General features: G+C 47.0%; 1 protein-coding gene across 1 annotated transcript in view; it reads right to left on the reverse strand.

The window, feature by feature from the left end:
• CCDC136 (coiled-coil domain containing 136) overlaps nt 1-20,768 on the reverse strand; it is a 163,785-nt gene extending 143,017 nt beyond the window's left edge. The window contains exon 1 of the mRNA XM_078656185.1: nt 20,662-20,768. Coding sequence (XP_078512311.1) covers nt 20,662-20,668 — 7 coding nt within the window. The 5' untranslated portion in view covers nt 20,669-20,768. The remainder of the gene's footprint in view (nt 1-20,661) is intronic.
• Nucleotides 20,769-21,783: the final 1,015 nt, after the last annotated feature.

A 21,783-nucleotide genomic window follows, 5' to 3' on the forward strand; every position in this document is an offset into this window, starting at 1 on the left:
TCTAGTACAAATTATCTAAGAACGTTACAAAAACATTTAGACTAATACTAGACAACTGCTCTGGTTCAAATCCACAGTGATTAACCACTTTATGATTAGCACTAATATTTCTTTCAATAAAATGACATGTGCAAGATGTATCAATATAAAGATTATTATATTTTTTTACAAACTACTATAGCATTTGCACTTCCTAATACTGTGGGATCACCTTGATTAGCACCTTATGTTTAAAATTCTTAATATCATATAGGAAATTTTTAAATCTCATATTTTATTGAATATATAAACCGTAGGATCACCCACAGGCCATTAATGCAAGAATTTTTTTCATTACTTTTTAGAGGATTTCATCTTCCAGCTTCTTGATCTACAGGCATACAGCAAGTATCTGGTCAGGGTAAAGACTAACCACCCTGAGCAATCACTTCTAAGGGTTCAAATAATGGCTTGTAAACAATACACTGATAGAATGAGACATGTTAGGATTAGCCAAATTCTTCTAATCTCAATATACTCGGGGCAGAAGATCAAAAAATGTGCTTCATTTTAATGATTAGCTGAACATGTGGAACAAATGGGTGAGATATTAGCACCCTTCCACTTACTGCAAAATCCATTAACTGTCAAGATATAATATCTGAATTTTAAAAACAGGGATTTAGCTGACAGTGGTTCTATACTATTCAGAAACTCCTCTTGATACATATCATCTTTAAAATCCAGAAACCTCCTTGTTTTTTCCCCAGTGCTACCCCCGTTTAGCCATAGATAATTGGTATGGTCCCAATATCTCTTTTTCAAAATCATCAGTGATTTTTTCTCAATACTCTCAGGCTTGGTGTAGAGCTCGCTCATACCCAGTTTGCGCAACCAGCTCTTTATGTACTGTAACCACGGGATGTTCCCTTTGGTATCTAAGGCCTTCACTTCAAGCAATGATTAACTCATAGGGAGTGGTGAATTGTTTGACCATACTCAAATCCAAAAAACAAGGGGTCTAAAAGCAATCACATGTGCTACATTTTTTAGCCTCAGATCCATGCGCATGGGAGCCAGGGGCGTATTTTGGGGAAGTTCCAAAACGGATCTCATACAAACATTCTCAATCTTTTCAATAGCCCCTACATTTTTTGACCCCATAGCTCCGTACCATATACTGCAGCTCCAACACCCTTGGTTTGATAAACTTTAATAACTGGGGCAAGAGGCCTATAGATTGACATTTTAAGATTTTTTATTAATGCAGCACTCACCAATTGAAGTGCTAGTTGGCTCTTTGCAACTTGTGGAGCCCATGATAATGAGTTTGTCAGCCTTACCCCCAGGTAATCAAATTGCTTCACCTGCTCTAATGGGATATCACCCATTTTTACTGTACCCTTAAATGACTTATGTGGATTAAATACAAGCAAGGGGGAGAAAGCACACCCATTTTTTACACATTTTAATCACACTTTAATTAATTGCTCAAAGGGTAAAGGTACTGGCGTGCAAACCACGGTACGTGTTTAAAATAAATGATGATGTGGATCGAACCTTGGATTATATGGGTCAACAGGCCCTCTTTCACGGGCTGTGCACCTCGGACTGTGGAACCAAGTGGACAGTTGTGTTATGTGGATTAAATGCCATGAATTTAGTTTTCATTACATTCATTGCAAGCCCAAGTTCCCCACAAGATGCTACCAAACAGTCCAATTAATTTTGGAGCCCCATCGGAGTCCTGGAAATAAATAAGGTGTCATCTGCAAAAAGATGCCACTGCTTGGCCAGCTAGCTTATCGCTATATCTCCCTGTACCTCAGATTGTAAATATGTTAACCATAAGAAACATCGAATGTAGAAAGTACCTGTACAATGTCAAGTAGTACCCAAATAATCTGAAGGTATTCTCCACCTCCTCCTTGCATACTGTTTTTCGTAATCTGGTTTCAACTGCACCACACACACACATTACTGTTCTACATCCAGCACTTTAAGTTTTAGATGCTAACTTTTAGATCAAATAAACTCAAGATTACATAAAAGTACGCAACATGTACATTAACCCACCATGCTACCTTATTGACATTGGAACCAATGACCTACAATTAGCATACAGATCACATCACAGAAACCGGCCATACTGAGTTATGGCACTGCGACTGGAGTCTGTAAATGAATTATGCACAGTGTCTGTGGCATGTGCGCAACTCACTGGCCTATTGCCAGCTTTTCATAAGCTATTTTTATACAAGACACAAAGATCTTAATAACTGTAAAAAATTGAAGGGCTTCATTTATCCTAATTTATGGTTGGTACACTGAAATTGGTTTATGACATTGACAGCATTTGGACAGCATATTTAGAGTGAATTTACTTGCGGTTATTAATAACAAGTGTTAATGCAATAGCACCAATTTTAACAACCTCGAAAGAAGAAACTACATTGTCTTTTCCCAAGTTTGGAGTTGGGAAGTTGTAGGTTGAGCAGATTTCCACAGCAGATTTATTAACCAATGAACCCTCTTACTAGAAAGGGAGAAAAGCATCAGCTCCCGAGAGAAAGCCGAAGAGAAACACATGTTTAAATGAGCTCTAAGTGAGATTTCAGAATAAACTGTAAGAAAAAACGCCGAGTTACTTTGTGAGAGGTCTGTGATTGTGTCAGTACGAGGACACCAATGCATTCTGCAAATCAGTATAGTGGTACATTTCAACAGTGTGTGGGTATGTTAGTAGTAGGACAGTGGTGCAGATTAGGAGAGCAAGGCATCGTAAGAGCCCTGTACATAACTCAGTGCCTGAATTGCAGTTCAGGGTGGAGGTGTGGATCAACTGCAAAAGTACCATGAGTGACTTACTACTGCAATAACAGTGCATAATGTAAACCAGGGTGCAGGTGTGTCGTGAGAGCTTTGTGACTATTCCTGGAGGGAATAGCTGTGCCAGTTGCAGGTCAGAACAGATGTGCATTATGACAGCTGTCCAAATATTCTTAATTATGAGCATCAGTGTATGGTACAAGACAACATAGAGGATATGTATTGAATTTAAGTTGTAAAGTGATGCCATTTAACCTAGTCCAACTGTTGGTGTTTTATAAATTATTACATTCGTATATTATTTCGCTTTAAAGTACAGCATGCAAAGTAAACTCTTAGTAGAGGACAGGCGGCACTTTAGAAATGCATAAAACACCTTCTTGCTTTAACAAGAAAGTTAGAGGGCCAGCCAATCAGAGTCTCCAGAATAGAGCTTGTAACTACTAGTACAGGCCCTCAGGTGCGACCCTCACAAAAAGTAACTCACAATTATTATTATTTTTTTTGGGCATCAGCATCTTTTTTTTTTTTTTTTTAAACCTTTATTAGGAACAAGAAACCATACAGTGGCACATACACAGATTGATCACAGAAGAAGCAGGCACAATGTCAGGTACCCAATAAAGCCAGTAAGGAAATTGGAATGTGGGTAGATCCAAATCACATAATACTCATTGTACTTGGAGGCACAGGTCAGCATGAAACAGAAACGGCATTGCAGAGTAGGAACATGTCACCCTGGAAAGGGAGAACAACACTTCCAGAGAGGCCCCACCTAACACAAGTCAGAAAGCAGAGCAGCGAGACCTCATAACAATCCTCAGCCGATAACAGGCGCCAGACGTACACATGGGAAGCTCATAACAAGGGGAGTAGTAGTGAACAGTGCCGCTTCAGCGACGATGGGCACGAATCATGACATGCCCATCTCAACCCACCAGAGCATACAACACACAGACCATTAATGGATAACCTGAAGGATTAGGGCTGTAATGGCAGCAGGGATGAGACCCCCTACGGTAGCTCCTCCCGGCCAGCATCATCAGTGTCCTCACTGTGGGCGGGCCTGGTCAGCCAGTAAATTTGCAGTGGGCTCCAGAAATCTTTAGGTCTGCACCGTACAGGCATCAAGTCAGCATAAATATTATATTGGTCCTGGCAATACATCATGTCATCCAGCCAGTCCTTGAATTTCGGAGCTCTGCCTCTACCCCATCTACAGGCTATCCTGCGCTTGGCTAGTAGCATGGCTACATCCGTAAACCTGCGGTAGGGAAGAGGTACGTCCTTCGTGTACCCCAATAGCATAATTAGGGGATCAAACGGTACAACCTTTTCAGTCATAACATCCAACGCTTCATGGACTTGGAGCCAGTAGGACTGGATCGCATCGCATTCCCAGGCCAAATGTAGAAAACCAGCCCCCTCAGCCCGACAGCTGGCACATTTATCATCGTCTGCCAGGCGGAACCTGAATTTCCTAACCGGGGTATAGTAAAACCTCTGCACAAATTTATAATGTATCATCTTCAATCTACAACTCGAAGAGATATTAGCAGTAACGCCACAGCAGTATGCCCATTGTTCATCAGTGATATCCACACCCAACTCAAGAGCCCACTGTCCTCTCGCATGACTAGGCAGAGTATCTCGCTGCTTCCTTATGGTGTTGTACAATTTAGAGACCAGATGTCTACCATCAGACACCAACAGTGCATGCAGTGGTAAGGCAACCCCAGGCTCACTCGGAAATTGTGGGAGTATAGCACGTAGACCTTGCCGAAGTCGTATATAGTAGAACACCTCCAGGGGGGAGGGTGACTCTCCACGGAAGAAATGATCCTTCATAAAGTAACTCACAATTTAAAGAGACTAGAGAATGGGGTGTGGCACAGCCTGTGCATTAGAACAGACAGAAAGGCACGCGCTGAGGCACCCAGGTGCTTCCACACACAGAAAAATGCCCTTTAACATTCACTGTCCTGAATTTCTTCTCTCCCCTTTCTGTTTCTTTCTCTCTCCACAACATGTTCTCATGATTTCTTACTTTGTTAGGCCTTCATCCCTCTGACAGGCGCTGCCCCATGCCTCTTCATTTCCATCACATGACTTCCACTCATTACTTCTTCCCGCTTTGGTTCCCTACTGACTCCTTCGGCCCATCCTTCATGTTTGGCCAACCAGACACCAAAGGATATAGCTTCCACATAATGCTGTGATGAAGTGATGAGGTGGGAGGAGCATCATGGGAAGTGACTTTCTGTTCAGAAATCTCATCTCCTGTGAACCCTACTTTCTTCATTCATTCTACACACGCCACCCCCCACCCCAAAGGCGTTCTTTGACATTACCCCAGAGCTGCACCTTACAAGCAACTAACAAAGCATTTCACAATATAACATGTGGTCTAATGGCAACAGAGACCTTGGAATAAGTCAATAATGTATCTTATTTACCCTTCATTTCCTCCTGCATGCTTGCCCGAGGGTCGGGCCGTTTGCAAGGTGAGGAAAATTAACTGTTGCCGTGGATCGTCTATTAAGCTCATAACACAACACTCTAATTGAATCCTTTACTTATGATGCAGCTTATGGATCTTTATATTAATTATTCCAAAAGACCATTCCAGAACATTGTCATCCCTCTACTGGGACCCCTGATTTTATTTATTTATTTATTTATTTTGAGTTTTATAGAGCGCGAACTTGACCCGTTAGGGTATCAGAGCGCTTTACATAGACAAGGAGTTTGTACAATCGGAAGGGAATCATGGGTGTACATGGGGATGCAAGGAACAAAGGTACAGTTAGCATTGCTATAGCATAGGACAAAGGAGTGAGGAAGGATGCAAGTATGGTTAACATTAAAGTTGCTGAAGGTAGGCCCCAGGTTTCACGGTGGGGCGAAAGGACTACGGAAGGAGGCAATAGTCACTGTGGGGTTAAGGGACAGGGTATAGATGAGGAAATTACTCATGAGGAACGATTTGGCCTCCTTTTTGAAACGTGCAGCAGAGGGGATTCTTCTGATGGCGGGTGGGAGGGAGTTCCATACTCTTGGCGCAGCCCCAGTGAACGCCCAATTATATGTTTTTCTTTTTCGAAAGCGTGCAGGCTGGAGTAGGAGGTCTCTGGCGGACCGTGAGTTTCTGATTCCGCCCGAACAAGTCTCTGTGTGTATACGGCCTTGTGCGTGATGCATGCCAGCTTAAGCTGTATTCTGGCCTCGAAAGGAAGCCAGTTCAGCATTTTCAAGTGTGGGGAAATGTGATCAAATTTCGTTGTGCCGGTGAGTAGTCTGGAGGCCGCATTGAGGCAGGTTTTTAATGGTGCTAGTGAGATCTTTGGTAGGCCAGATTTGCATATAGCCAAGTTCTGAGCTGGGATGGTGCAGTGAGCTAAAAAACGGTGATGGATCAAGCCCTGATCTTTGGACTGGGTAAGAGTGGTCTGCTTAATTCAGGCACTCTGTTCATCACCACCCCCTTTTCTGAATCATTTTGTCCACCATAAGCGTGGAAGGGTATACTCAGATGTGAGTCCCTTGCTCATTGCACCATCAGGATTCAAGCAAGCCGGGCCGACGACGCCTGAAATGGCAGAAACCGGTCCCCGGAAGCTTGTTTCCTTCCCAGTATAAGAATTGGCTTGGTAGTTTGGTTTGCCCTGTTCCCATCATGCACTGGGACAGGAACAGACTAATTTGCATATAGCCAAGTTCTGAGCTGGGATGGTGCAGTGAGCTAAAAAACGGTGATGGATCAAGCCCTGATCTTTGGACTGGGTAAGAGTGGTCTGCTTAATTCAGGCACTCAGTTCATCACCACCCCCTTTTCTGAATCATTTTGTCCACCGTAAGCGTGGAAGGGTATACTCAGATGTGAGTCCCTTGCTCATTGCACCATCAGGATTCAAGCAAGCCGGGCCGACGACGCCTGAAATGGCAGAAACCGGTCCCCGGAAGCTTGTTTCCTTCCCAGTATAAGAATTGGCTTGGTAGTTTGGTTTGCCCTGTTCCCATCATGCACTGGGACAGGAACAGACTAATTTGCATATAGCCAAGTTCTGAGCTGGGATGGTGCAGTGAGCTAAAAAACGGTGATGGATCAAGCCCTGATCTTTGGACTGGGTAAGAGTGGTCTGCTTAATTCAGGCACTCTGTTCATCACCACCCCCTTTTCTGAATCATTTTGTCCACCATAAGCGTGGAAGGGTATACTCAGATGTGAGTCCCTTGCTCATTGCACCATCAGGATTCAAGCAAGCCGGGCCGACGACGCCTGAAATGGCAGAAACCGGTCCCCGGAAGCTTGTTTCCTTCCCAGTATAAGAATTGGCTTGGTAGTTTGGTTTGCCCTGTTCCCATCATGCACTGGGACAGGAACAGACTAATTTGCATATAAGTTCTGAGCTGGGATGGTGCAGTGAGCTAAAAAACGGTGATGGATCAAGCCCTGATCTTTGGACTGGGTAAGAGTGGTCTGCTTAATTCAGGCACTCTGTTCATCACCACCCCCTTTTCTGAATCATTTTGTCCACCATAAGCGTGGAAGGGTATACTCAGATGTGAGTCCCTTGCTCATTGCACCATCAGGATTCAAGCAAGCCGGGCCGACGACGCCTGAAATGGCAGAAACCGGTCCCCGGAAGCTTGTTTCCTTCCCAGTATAAGAATTGGCTTGGTAGTTTGGTTTGCCCTGTTCCCATCATGCACTGGGACAGGAACAGACTAATTTGCATATAGCCAAGTTCTGAGCTGGGATGGTGCAGTGAGCTAAAAAACGGTGATGGATCAAGCCCTGATCTTTGGACTGGGTAAGAGTGGTCTGCTTAATTCAGGCACTCTGTTCATCACCACCCCCTTTTCTGAATCATTTTGTCCACCATAAGCGTGGAAGGGTATACTCAGATGTGAGTCCCTTGCTCATTGCACCATCAGGATTCAAGCAAGCCGGGCCGACGACGCCTGAAATGGCAGAAACCGGTCCCCGGAAGCTTGTTTCCTTCCCAGTATAAGAATTGGCTTGGTAGTTTGGTTTGCCCTGTTCCCATCATGCACTGGGACAGGAACAGACTAATTTGCATATAGCCAAGTTCTGAGCTGGGATGGTGCAGTGAGCTAAAAAACGGTGATGGATCAAGCCCTGATCTTTGGACTGGGTAAGAGTGGTCTGCTTAATTCAGGCACTCTGTTCATCACCACCCCCTTTTCTGAATCATTTTGTCCACCATAAGCGTGGAAGGGTATACTCAGATGTGAGTCCCTTGCTCATTGCACCATCAGGATTCAAGCAAGCCGGGCCGACGACGCCTGAAATGGCAGAAACCGGTCCCCGGAAGCTTGTTTCCTTCCCAGTATAAGAATTGGCTTGGTAGTTTGGTTTGCCCTGTTCCCATCATGCACTGGGACAGGAACAGACTAATTTGCATATAGCCAAGTTCTGAGCTGGGATGGTGCAGTGAGCTAAAAAACGGTGATGGATCAAGCCCTGATCTTTGGACTGGGTAAGAGTGGTCTGCTTAATTCAGGCACTCTGTTCATCACCACCCCCTTTTCTGAATCATTTTGTCCACCATAAGCGTGGAAGGGTATACTCAGATGTGAGTCCCTTGCTCATTGCACCATCAGGATTCAAGCAAGCCGGGCCGACGACGCCTGAAATGGCAGAAACCGGTCCCCGGAAGCTTGTTTCCTTCCCAGTATAAGAATTGGCTTGGTAGTTTGGTTTGCCCTGTTCCCATCATGCACTGGGACAGGAACAGACTAATTTGCATATAGCCAAGTTCTGAGCTGGGATGGTGCAGTGAGCTAAAAAACGGTGATGGATCAAGCCCTGATCTTTGGACTGGGTAAGAGTGGTCTGCTTAATTCAGGCACTCTGTTCATCACCACCCCCTTTTCTGAATCATTTTGTCCACCATAAGCGTGGAAGGGTATACTCAGATGTGAGTCCCTTGCTCATTGCACCATCAGGATTCAAGCAAGCCGGGCCGACGACGCCTGAAATGGCAGAAACCGGTCCCCGGAAGCTTGTTTCCTTCCCAGTATAAGAATTGGCTTGGTAGTTTGGTTTGCCCTGTTCCCATCATGCACTGGGACAGGAACAGACTAATTTGCATATAGCCAAGTTCTGAGCTGGGATGGTGCAGTGAGCTAAAAAACGGTGATGGATCAAGCCCTGATCTTTGGACTGGGTAAGAGTGGTCTGCTTAATTCAGGCACTCTGTTCATCACCACCCCCTTTTCTGAATCATTTTGTCCACCATAAGCGTGGAAGGGTATACTCAGATGTGAGTCCCTTGCTCATTGCACCATCAGGATTCAAGCAAGCCGGGCCGACGACGCCTGAAATGGCAGAAACCGGTCCCCGGAAGCTTGTTTCCTTCCCAGTATAAGAATTGGCTTGGTAGTTTGGTTTGCCCTGTTCCCATCATGCACTGGGACAGGAACAGACTAATTTGCATATAGCCAAGTTCTGAGCTGGGATGGTGCAGTGAGCTAAAAAACGGTGATGGATCAAGCCCTGATCTTTGGACTGGGTAAGAGTGGTCTGCTTAATTCAGGCACTCTGTTCATCACCACCCCCTTTTCTGAATCATTTTGTCCACCATAAGCGTGGAAGGGTATACTCAGATGTGAGTCCCTTGCTCATTGCACCATCAGGATTCAAGCAAGCCGGGCCGACGACGCCTGAAATGGCAGAAACCGGTCCCCGGAAGCTTGTTTCCTTCCCAGTATAAGAATTGGCTTGGTAGTTTGGTTTGCCCTGTTCCCATCATGCACTGGGACAGGAACAGACTAATTTGCATATAGCCAAGTTCTGAGCTGGGATGGTGCAGTGAGCTAAAAAACGGTGATGGATCAAGCCCTGATCTTTGGACTGGGTAAGAGTGGTCTGCTTAATTCAGGCACTCTGTTCATCACCACCCCCTTTTCTGAATCATTTTGTCCACCATAAGCGTGGAAGGGTATACTCAAATGTGAGTCCCTTGCTCATTGCACCATCAGGATTCAAGCAAGCCGGGCCGACGACGCCTGAAATGGCAGAAACCGGTCCCCGGAAGCTTGTTTCCTTCCCAGTATAAGAATTGGCTTGGTAGTTTGGTTTGCCCTGTTCCCATCATGCACTGGGACAGGAACAGACTAATTTACATATAGCCAAGTTCTGAGCTGGGATGGTGCAGTGAGCTAAAAAACGGTGATGGATCAAGCCCTGATCTTTGGACTGGGTAAGAGTGGTCTGCTTAATTCAGGCACTCTGTTCATCACCACCCCCTTTTCTGAATCATTTTGTCCACCATAAGCGTGGAAGGGTATACTCAGATGTGAGTCCCTTGCTCATTGCACCATCAGGATTCAAGCAAGCCGGGCCGACGACGCCTGAAATGGCAGAAACCGGTCCCCGGAAGCTTGTTTCCTTCCCAGTATAAGAATTGGCTTGGTAGTTTGGTTTGCCCTGTTCCCATCATGCACTGGGACAGGAACAGACTAATTTGCATATAGCCAAGTTCTGAGCTGGGATGGTGCAGTGAGCTAAAAAACGGTGATGGATCAAGCCCTGATCTTTGGACTGGGTAAGAGTGGTCTGCTTAATTCAGGCACTCTGTTCATCACCACCCCCTTTTCTGAATCATTTTGTCCACCATAAGCGTGGAAGGGTATACTCAGATGTGAGTCCCTTGCTCATTGCACCATCAGGATTCAAGCAAGCCGGGCCGACGACGCCTGAAATGGCAGAAACCGGTCCCCGGAAGCTTGTTTCCTTCCCAGTATAAGAATTGGCTTGGTAGTTTGGTTTGCCCTGTTCCCATCATGCACTGGGACAGGAACAGACTAATTTGCATATAGCCAAGTTCTGAGCTGGGATGGTGCAGTGAGCTAAAAAACGGTGATGGATCAAGCCCTGATCTTTGGACTGGGTAAGAGTGGTCTGCTTAATTCAGGCACTCTGTTCATCACCACCCCCTTTTCTGAATCAGATAGGGTGGAGCAGCCATATTCCTGTCTAGAAATGACTAGTGCTTGGACTGCCATTTTTAGGTCGGGAGCGTCCAGGAAGGGTTTCAATTTCCATAGATAGCTCAGGTGGAATCTGGCAGATTTGGCCATCGTGCTGATGTGATTTCGCATGTTCAAGTTGCAGTCCAAGGTTAATCCCAGCGATTTGGCCGAGTTCACAATGGTCGGAGGGCAGTTTAAGGCTGTGATGGCCTTAATCCAAGTTTGAGTTTCAGGGTTGGATTTAGGAGGGGAGATGAGAAGAAATTCCGTTTTCTTTGCGTTGAGTTTGAGTTCGTTGGAGACAAGCCATTGGACGGTCTGATTCAGGGCCTCATTCAGGGAGAGAACCTCCTCGAGAGATGAGATTTTGATGTAGATCTGCGTGTCATCAGCGTACATATGATAGGAGATATTTGCGGTGCGGAGGACTTCGGCAAGTGGTTCTAGACAGAGGTTGAAGAGGGTGTGGGGCAGCATTGAGCCTTGAGGGACTCCTACTGTGACCGAAGAAGGAGCAGATAGGATGCCGTTGACTAGGAATCTTTAAAATCGGTTTTGGAGGAAGGAGCTAAACCATTCAAGAACAGTACCATCTAGTCCCATCCTAAGTTTCAGACGTTCGAGAAGTTTCCCATGGTTGACCGTGTCGAAGGCAGAGGATAGGTCTAGGAGGATTAGGTGACAGGTTTTGCCTTGGTCAAGGGCTTGGAGGGCATCATCGACGATGTGGAGCATGGTGGTTTCAGTGCTGTGTCCTGGCCTGAATCCAGATTGGAAGTCATCGAGCAGGTGAAAGTTGTTGATGTGACGACTAAGCTGCTGCTGCACACACTTCTCCAGCACTTTGGCTAAGAGAGGGATGTTGGAGATAGGTCTGAAGTTGTCAGGTGAGGCTGGGTCCAGAGATGGCTTTTTCAAAATGGGGAGGACTTGGCCCACTTTCAGGGAGTCAGGAATTGATCCCTGCTGGAGGGAGGCATTAATTATCGAAGTCCAACTAGGGATAATGGATTGGGCGACGGTAGTTAGGCATTTGGAAGGGATAGTGTCGTTGAAGTGGTTGTTCGGCTTTAAGGTAGATAGGATTTTGGAGACAGAGTCCTCGTCGTAGAGTGTGAAGTTAGTCCACTGTGCTTGGTTCTTGGGTGCAGCCTGTTGGGGCAGCGTGGGTGGAGGAGGCGGGTCAGGGGGGGTTAGAGAGAGTGGGGCGGAACTAAGTTTGTTACCTAAGCTTTTAATTTTGTCCACAAAAAACGAGGAGAATTCCTCAGATGAAATTAGGGACTTGGGGTTTTCTTTTGATGTTTTGGCCAATTTGTTGGATTGGTGTTTGACCAGTTCGAAGAGTTTGCTGGGCCTGTTCTGAGCATTCCCCAGTTCCGCTCTGAATAAATCTTTTTTTGAGTTGAGGATGTTCTTGTTGTATGTATTTCTGGCCTGGCGGAGAAGTTTTAGGTGAGCGGCAGTAGGGTGCTCTCTCCATATTCTTTCTGTTTGTCGGAGGGATCACCTCTCAATGTTGAGGGATCCAGTGAACCAGGGGTTTCTATCTTTAATTTGGATTCTTTTTAGTTTTAGAGGGGCCAGGTCATTCAGAATGTTTAACATGGTAGCAGAGTAGTGACCGTTGAGGTCATAGACCGTTGTGATATGTGGGGGAGGGAGGAGGTCAGATTTGCACCTAGCCTCGACTTCCTTGTGGTCAAGGTTCTTAGTGTCTCTGGCCCATCGTTTAGGAAACACCGGCTGGGGGGCCCTTGTCCTGAGGGAGCTTGGAAGTAGGAAGGTAATGGCGTGGTGGTCGGACCAGTCACAGGTGTCTATTGAGATAAGCTTGACGTTTTTTAGGGCTCGGACTCCTCCCCACTGTAAGTGGGGGAGGAGTTTCGAGATCCTAATGTTAGAAGAAAAAAAAGAAGTATCTCCTAGGGCCTTGGCGAGAGGAATTCCACACATTCCTTAGCGTTTTCTGTCATCTGGCCAGTGATTCGTCTTCCTTGTGTTTTCGTTTTAATAGGCTTGAAGTGATAGGGTAAATGTAGTTTTGTTCCGCCATTTTGGGCATATTTCGTTCGTGCTCGCGCAAAGAAGTACATAAATTATAATTAGGAGCTGTCAGGGTGCCTCCGTTAGTGAATCCAGATGGCCGGGCGCGTTCACAATTCTGCAGCGCTCAGCGCGCAGCTTCCTTGTTCTTGTTTTTGTTACAATTGGATCGCTTTCGCGATCTGTGGTCCGGCGTTGTGAAGCTTGTTTGTTCGGGGATTCTACGCGCGTTCAGTTTTTCATCGGAGGTACATGCCGAGTTGTTATGAAGTACATGGGAGCAGTTTAACAGGATGTGAGCACTCGGATAACTCTATTGTGCGGACCAGGCATGTGAGTGAGCACGAGCTTATTGCCAGCGCGCCGGAGATGCACCTTAACCCTGCGGGTAAAGAAGCGTCGCTGTGTCAGGTACCGAGAACTCCGACTGCTCTTCCGTGGGCTTCTATCCTGACCCCCCGCATCCTTATCATTGTACAGGGGCGCCATAGCTCAGGCATTGGGCCTCAATTCTGATTCCAGGGAAGCCACTCCCTCTGCTCTTTCATTACTAGGCGCGCACACCACAGCTGTCGGTGCACCTCAATCCCGACCTGCCACATCGTCTGCTATTTCAGTTCCGGAGCGAGCTTAGCTCCGGCAGTGTACCTCAATCCCGACCTGCCGCATCCTCTGCTATTTCAATACCAGGCGTGCACAGCTCTGTCAGTGCACCTCAATCCCGACCTGCCGCATCCTCTGCTATTTCAGTACCAGGCGTGCACAGCTCTGTCAGTGCACCTCAATCCCGACCTGCCGCATCCTCTGCTATTTCAGTTGCGGAGCGAGCATAGCTCCGGCAGTGTACCTCAATTCTCACATGCCATGCACACTGCTCTTTCAGTACAGGGGTGCACAGCGCCATTTTCTCCTGTTTTTAGGTCCGGGGCGCACACAACTCGGTCAGTGTACCTCAGTCCTGAACTGTTGACCCTCTGCTATTTTTGTACTGAGGCGCATCCTACCCACCTCAATCCAGACCGACCGCACCCTGGGCTCCAGCAGTCCCGGAACGCCGCAGCTCTGCCAATGTGTCTTAATGCAGAGCTGCCGCCCCCCCTGCTGTGCAATACAGGGCGCACTCACTTCAGCCAACGTATCTCAGTCGGGACTAGCACAGCATCTGTTACAGCACCACCACACTGTGCCAAAGTACCTCGACCCAGACCTTGGCAGCCTCTGCTGTTACACGACTGACGCACACTCTGCTCTTCCGATGCACACCAATCCTGACCCGCCGCAGCGTCAGGTATTACAGTACTGGGACATACTTAGTTCTGGCAGTGCCCTCTGTACAGACCCGTCGGACCCTCGGCTCTCACAAGCACACACTATCTCTTCCCTGTGGCTCCCAATCTTTTTCAGGGAGACACCCACACACTGCAGAGTGTGAGTGCAGAGTGTGAGTGCAGAGTGTGAGTGCAGAGTGAGAGTGCCGAGTGAGTGTGAGTGCAGAGTGAGTGTGAGTGCAGTGTGAGTGCAGAGTGAGTGCAGAGTGAGTGTGAGTGCAGAGTGAGTGTGAGTGCAGAGTGAGTGCAGAATGCAGAGTGAGTGAGTGCAGAGTGCAGAGTGAGTGCAGAGTGCAGAGTGAGTGCAGAGTGAGTGCAGAGTGAGTGCAGAGTGAGTGCAGAGTGAGTGCAGGGGCAGAGTTAGTGCAGAGTGAGAGCAGGGGCAGAGTGAGTGCAGAGTGAGTGCAGGGGCAGAGTGAGTGCAGAGTGAGTGCAGGGGCAGAGTGAGTGCAGAGTGAGTGTAGAGTGCAGAGTGAGTGTAGAGTGCAGAGTGAGTGTAGAGTGAGTGTAGAGTGAGTGCAGAGTGAGTGCAGAGTGAGTGCAGAGTGTAGAGTGAGTGCAGGTGCAGAGTGAGTGCAGAGTGAGTGCAGAGTGAGTGCGAGTGTAGAGTGAGTGCAGAGTGTAGAGTGAGTGCAGGTGCAGAGTGAGTGCAGAGTGAGTGCAGGTGCAGAGTGAGTGCAGAGTGAGTGCAGAGTGAGTGCGACTGCAGAGTGACTGCAGAGTGAGTGTGACTGCAGAGTGATTGCAGAGTGAGTGTCACTGCAGAGTGACTGCAGAGTGACTGCAGAGTGACAGTGACTGCAGAGTGACTGCAGGGTGACTTCAGAGTGACAGTGACTGCAGAGTGACTGCAGAGTGACAGTGACCGCAGTGTGTGTGTGCAGGGTGAAGTGTGTGAGAGTGCAGGGTGAACAGTGTGCAGAGTGAGTGTGAGTGCAGAGTGAGAGTGAGTGTGAGTGCAGAGTGCAGAGTGCAGAGTGAGTGCAGAGTGCAGAGTGACTGCAGAGTGACAGTGACTGCAGAGTGACTTCAGAGTGACAGTGACTGCAGAGTGACTGCAGAGTGACAGTGACTGCAGTGTGTGTGTGCAGGGTGAACAGTGTGTGAGAGTGCAGGGTGAACAGTGTGCAGAGTGAGTGTGAGTGCAGAGTGAGAGTGAGTGTGAGTGCAGAGTGCAGAGTGAGTGAGTGCAGAGTGCATAGTGAGTGCAGAGTGCAGAGTGAGTGCAGAGTGAGTGCAGAGTGAGTGCAGGTGCAGAGTGAGTGCAGGTGCAGAGTGAGTGCAGGTGCAGAGTAAGTGCAGAGTGAGTGCGAGTGCAGAGTGAGTGCAGAGTGAGTGCAGAGTGAGTGTAGAGTGAGTGCAGAGTGAGTGCGACTGCAGAGTGACTGCAGAGTGAGTGTGACTGCAGAGTGACTGCAGAGTGAGTGTGACTGCAGAGTGAGTGTGACTGCAGAGTGACTGCAGAGTGAGTGTGACTGCAGAGTGACTGACTGCAGAGTGACTGCAGAGTGACTGCAGAGTGACAGTGACTGCAGAGTGACAGTGACTGCAGTGTGTGAGTGTGCAGGGTGAACAGTGTGTGAGTGTGCAGGGTGAACAGTGTGTGAGTGTGCAGGGTGAACAGTGTGTGAGTGTGCAGGGTGAGCAGTGTGTGAGTGTGTAGGGGCAGTGTGTGAGTGTGCAGGGTACGAACACTTGAACTAAGTCCACCACACACACATACATAAGACCACACACACATCACACACACACCACATACACACACACACACCACACACACACCACATACACACCACATACACACCACACACACACACACCACACACACACACCACACACACCACACACACACACACCACTCTCTCACCACCACACACTCACCACCACACACTCACCACCACACACGCAACCACACACACACACCACCAGCCGTCAGTGCACGCTTTCACCAGGCACAAACACCACCAGCCATCAGTGCACGCTTTCACCGGGCACAAACACCACCAGCCGTCAGTGCTTGCTTTCACCAGGCGCACTCACCACCAGCCGTCAGTGCACGCTTTCCCCAGGCACACACACCACCAGCCGTCTGTGCACGCTTTTACCAGGCACACACACCAACAGCCGTCAGTGCACGCTTCCACCAGGCACACACACCTCCAGCCGGCAGTGCACGCTTCCACCAAGCACACACACCACCAGCCATCAGTGAAAAATTTCTACAGGCACACACACCACCAGCCATCAGTGCACACATCAATTGTTAACGCATCCACAATAAACTATTGTAGCAATCGCAGTATGGTGCACTTTACTTTTAAACATATTCATCTAAAGCGCAGCATGTCACCATTGCTACAATTCCAATCCAACCCACATAATTCCACTACACACCACATGCATACACTCCATAACACATGGCTAAAAGACATTGCCATTGACAATGCCATTAGCTCTAACTCAAATAAATCCGAGACCTATTGCATTTCCAATGCTTGTTTCCTTAGCAATGATCCAGTCAAGAGTGGCTCCTTTCAAGTGGGTTGGGAGTAAACAAGATTGTGTCAGGGCTTGATCGGTCAGGAGGTCTTTAATGGCATTGACATGAGGATCCTTGTGGTCATTCCAGTGTAAGTTGAAGTCGCCGAGGAAGATGTTATTCGCACTGGGGGAACTCTTTGCTGTGAGGATTTCCAATAGGAGGTCAGTGAAGGAGTCGTTCTTGCCTGGGGGGGGGTGGTAAAAAATGTGGAGGTTGCAAATTAGGGTGGAATTATTGCAAATTGAGAGGGCAAGGTATTCACAGGAGTCAGAGGAATCCGCCAGGATTTCCGTGACAAGAAGGTTAGAGCGATAAATGCAGGTGATGCCCCCTCCTTTCTTGTTCTGTTGTCTGTCCAGCCTCGCAATGTTGTAGTTGGGAGGGACTAAGAGGTCCAGGCATGGGGATGAGGAGTCATTTAGCCATGATTCTGTTAGGATTGCTAAGTCGAATTTACTGTTCATGATGAGAGCAGCAACATCAGCGGCGTGCTTTACTGCCGATCGGCAGTTAATTAAGAGACCAGTCAGGGGGTGTTGGGTGTCGGGGTAGACAGGAGTATAGGCGTTAGATTGCTTCTAGTCACACTTCTATTCCAGAGGGTGGCAGATCTGCAAGGATTGATAGTGACCGTGCCGATGGGGTGTTTTTCATTCATACCAGAGGAACAAAGGGTGACTGTGGCTTCATTGTGGTCCTGTAGGATGGCGAGGATTTCTTTTTCAGTGAGGTCTAGTGGATTTGGTGAGGCAAGGGGAGGGTTATAGGAGAGAGCAAAAGCTAGGGTTTCATCCTCTGATAGGTGGCAGGGGTGCCTGCGATGGCGAAGGTGCCTCAGGGATAGAGGTAGAGGGTGTTTGGGAATCTCTGTAGTAGGTGGGGAAGTGGAGCTCAATTGGGGCTTCAGGCTGGCGAAGGAGAGTTCAGCGAGGTGGAGGACATTTGTTAGATCCAGGATGGAGAAGTGGATGCTCTGGATTATTTTGGTGGCTCTGGAATGTAGAGTATAGATTACCACACACGGGGGGCGGTAGGGGTGCTATGAGGGTTAGAATGGGCTGTGATGGGAGCGGGCGTGATAAGGGTGCTGGGAGAGTTAGGATGGGTTGAGAAGGGATCAGGCGCGATAGGGTGAGGGTTAGAATGGGCTGTGATGGGAGCAGACGTGATAGGGGTACTAGGAGGGTTAGGATGGGCTGTAATGGGAGCAGGCGCGATAGATGTGCTAGGAGGGTTATGATGGGCTGTATTGGGAGCAGTAGGTGGGGTGAATTGTGGGCTAGCAGGGTTAGCTTGACCTGCATCATAGGACCTTGGAGAATTACCAGTCTCAAAGTCCGAGAGGAGAGTTAGGCAGGCGGAGACCAGGGGTTTCTGGACGATTGCATTAGCAGGGCCGATAGATGAGCTGAGGAGGTTAGGGCGTACTGTATAAGAGACCTCCGATACTATAGGGGGAGAGGGATGGGAGGGGACTAGGGGTCTCCGGGCCGAAGTATTGGTAGGGCCGGTAAAGGGACTGGAGGGGTTGGGAGGAGTAGCGTTGGAGAACCTTCGAGAGGTGGTTAGTGGGCGGTTAGATATACGAGGCGGGCAGGTCGGAATGTTGTCGCGGTGGGTGTTGGTCGCCCTGCTAGTGTCATGCACATGGTTTCTGAGAACGGTAAAGAGTTCTGCAAATTTATTGAGGTTTTTGGTTGAGGCTTGGACCAGTACAATGCTGCTTTTGTAGAGGGTGATGGTAAGGTCGGCTCGCAGGGTTGCAGAGGGCGCTATTGAGAGTTTAGTGCCGTAGGGAATGTTCCTGGTTGAGCATACATTAAGGAGGTGTTCAAGGGTATTGCGCCAAGCGGGGGTTCTTCTGGAGTAGAAAACAAGGTCATTGATGACTGTGACGTTGCATGCACTGAAGCATAGGTCAGAGATCAGAGTCTCTGGGTGGTTTTTCATGGTGAGGTGCTTGAAGTTTTTCACGGCTGTTTTGGAGAGGGTAGGGGGTAAACCAGGGTGTATGTGTTTTCTCCAGTAGCAGTCAGGCCAGGACCAACCATGTTGACGCGGGTTGGGCACTGAGGCGCGACCTGGGTCGGAATCAAAAGAGACCTATGTGTCCTTAGAGTTGGAATAGTAACTTTGAGAGGTAATAGTTAGGCCAGGTTGAAGGGAGACGAGATTCCTGGAGCTTTCCACGTACCAACAGGTTGCAGGGAGACGAGATTCCTGGAGCTTTCCACATTCCAACAGCCTCCCTTTTTTTTTTTTTACTATGGTAGGTCAGTGCCACTTAAAGATGGCCGCCACCTGAGCAAGTATGGTTCCGGGTGACCATTGATTGTATAGAGGGTGCAGTCCTCTTTCTGTAGTTCAGTCCTCTTACCAATAGCATTTCAATGTGCTGCCATTTTCCAAAGTGTAGTGACTGGGCAGCCAGAGGGCAAACTGATGACTTTTAAACATCTATCCTGGCAAAAACACTTTCCCAACTCTGACCCAATTCGCTGTCATCACCCCTTTTCCCCTTTCCCACTCTGGTTTGCCATTGTTTTTTATTTTAGTCTGTTAAAATGATCCTGTTTTTTCTGTTCTATGTGTGTCCCTTTTCAGGTTACACGTTGGGTATTTACATATGAATGGAAACTATAGAATGCATGTGTTTATTTAATGTTGCTTTTCTTAGCAACTTGATAATCAAGTTTGTTCTAACATATTCACAGTATTTAATCTAAGTTGCCTTCTCTGTTGTAAACTAATTATTGCTGAGTTGTGAACAAGCGTTCATGAAAACTGATAATTGGATTTCTTGTTCATTATTTTATATTAAAGAATAAAAATAAGTAACAGGGCATCAGGTTACTTTCTCCTAATTGTTTATTATAAAAGATTAATTAATAGGCAGATAATGGTATGCAAGTTAGAAACAGAGTGTGAAGGGCTAGAGGGGACCTTTGTGACAAAAATCTGAGATGAGACAGGGCATGTAGAACTGCTTCACTTTCTGTCACTGAAGGCAGCATATTGAGCCTTAAGTTACTAGGGGCTTATGATCCTTCCTCTCAGCAGAGATGAGAACAGCAGACAATGCTATTATATTGAACAATAACTTCATTATACAAAGCAGGTATGATAGTATGAACCATCTTAGAAACTCGAATTAGGCTTTTTGTTTTGTGTAGTAAGTCAAAACTACCAGGGAGGGATTGATATAAAGCTAAACAGCCAATATGTTGGAATCTTTTCTGCTGTCCTCATTAATTTTAAGTGTTGTAGCTACTATTCTGTTTATTTTTAATATAGTTGCAGTTCTAGTTGTGTGCACTAAGATACCATTTTATTTTTAAATACATCTTCAAAATGTATCTCTTGTTTCCTAGTGTTCTTGAGTGTGCCTTTCTATCATGAGAGAGTGTTTAGGTTCCACTAATCATCGCTGAGATATTTCACAAAATTGATTGTTACCTAAAACACATCTCACTCAAGAACTGTTCAGTGGCTCACAGAGGGGTTGCAGTCCAAGCGGCTTTATGTCTCGAGTCGGCTCATTGATAAAAGCTTTGGTTCAAGGGGATCTAGAAAGCCTAATCCCAACCTATGTTCTATAAAATCGATAAAATGTATCACGGTCCAACAGTGATTCTCAGCACATACCAGCATCTTGTCCTAGCAATCTCACTAGTTAAGGTGCATCCCTGCATGGTCCGAAGGGCCTGTCAGAAGAACTGCCACTGTTTGACTGGTCAGTTCATTCTAAGTGAAATTGGATTGGTTCAGTGAGTACATATCATTGCACAGTATACAAAGTGAAATTCACTAAGTGAAAAGAGAATATTAGGCCGTGGTTACGGAGGTTAGATGGCTCCTGGTTGCTATGGACTCCTTGCTCTGAGTGAACTAGGATCACAGAGTCTTAAGGACACCAGTCTCAGGCAACCCACTTACCATCCATGACTTCCACAGTGAATCGGGGGTCCGTCGGCGTCTGCTGTTGTGGGACCCATCTGCTTGAAGCACTCCCCTCTTTGTAATCATTATTGAGCACAGGAGTCCAAGAGAGACCTGAGAAGGAGATAGAGAAGTAGTCAGAGACCCCACATGCACAGACTAGTTGGGGCCTACATTGAAATGTTGCATGGACAATCATGGCAAATCTACATTGGCCAATTGAACAGGATATGGGAGACATATGCACTGGTGAAGATGGCATAGTATGGGTGATGCACAAGTACGGAACATTTTGTAAACAATTTCAGCCCCAATCATGTCTTAATTAAAGATGTAATATATAATGCATGCCACATTCATGGCATTCCAGTAGACCTCAAGATTAGGAGTCTTTCCCTAATTTCATCCATATTTTTAATAGTGTAAAGACCAACCAATGCATTCCAATGGTTAATTCAAATTGCAGAAGAGTTTTAATATCAGAGAGCTCCATTACAAGTCTGACAGTTTGATAGCTCTGCAGAATGGGGTGATTGGACATCCCTGATTTGTTGTGGCAGTCCTACTTTTTCCAACATGTGTCCTGGCAAAATTCAGAACATTTAGCACGTCACGGTCTTCAGAGAAAGTTGACTTAATACAGAGTAAGTGATGTTTTCATGTGCTCCAGTGCAGAATTATTTATTAGCCAGTATCAGAAAGCAATTTAATAAACACAGACGCTGCTGTGTGTAAAAGCTGCATTCAATTCCCACTAGAACCTTATTTCAATTGCTTTCAGTGTTGGTGAGTGTTGTTAACCAAGCCCTATTGTGCCTCGGAGTCCTACTTCTATGTTTGTGAAATGCCCCTGTTTTTGGTTTTCAGAATCTGGTCACTTTATTGCAGATTTAGTGTAACTTGCATTTGTGCCTCCTCTCGTTTCACCACAAGTTCTCCCTTCCACAGCGAGGCAGAGTCGTGCAGCAGGGGAGTGCCAAGAAGCCAGAATCACAGGGAGTGAAGGGGCTTACTGCTTCACTAAGCATTTGTTCTTTGTGGAAGGAAAAGACACACTGCCCGTCTGGCTCAGTGGCTCTTTATCAAAAAATTCTTCTTGGCTTAAGGCAAACACTAAAC

This window comes from Lissotriton helveticus, chromosome 1_1 (assembly GCF_964261635.1).
Source record: "Lissotriton helveticus chromosome 1_1, aLisHel1.1, whole genome shotgun sequence".
Lineage (NCBI taxonomy): Eukaryota > Metazoa > Chordata > Amphibia > Caudata > Salamandridae > Lissotriton > Lissotriton helveticus.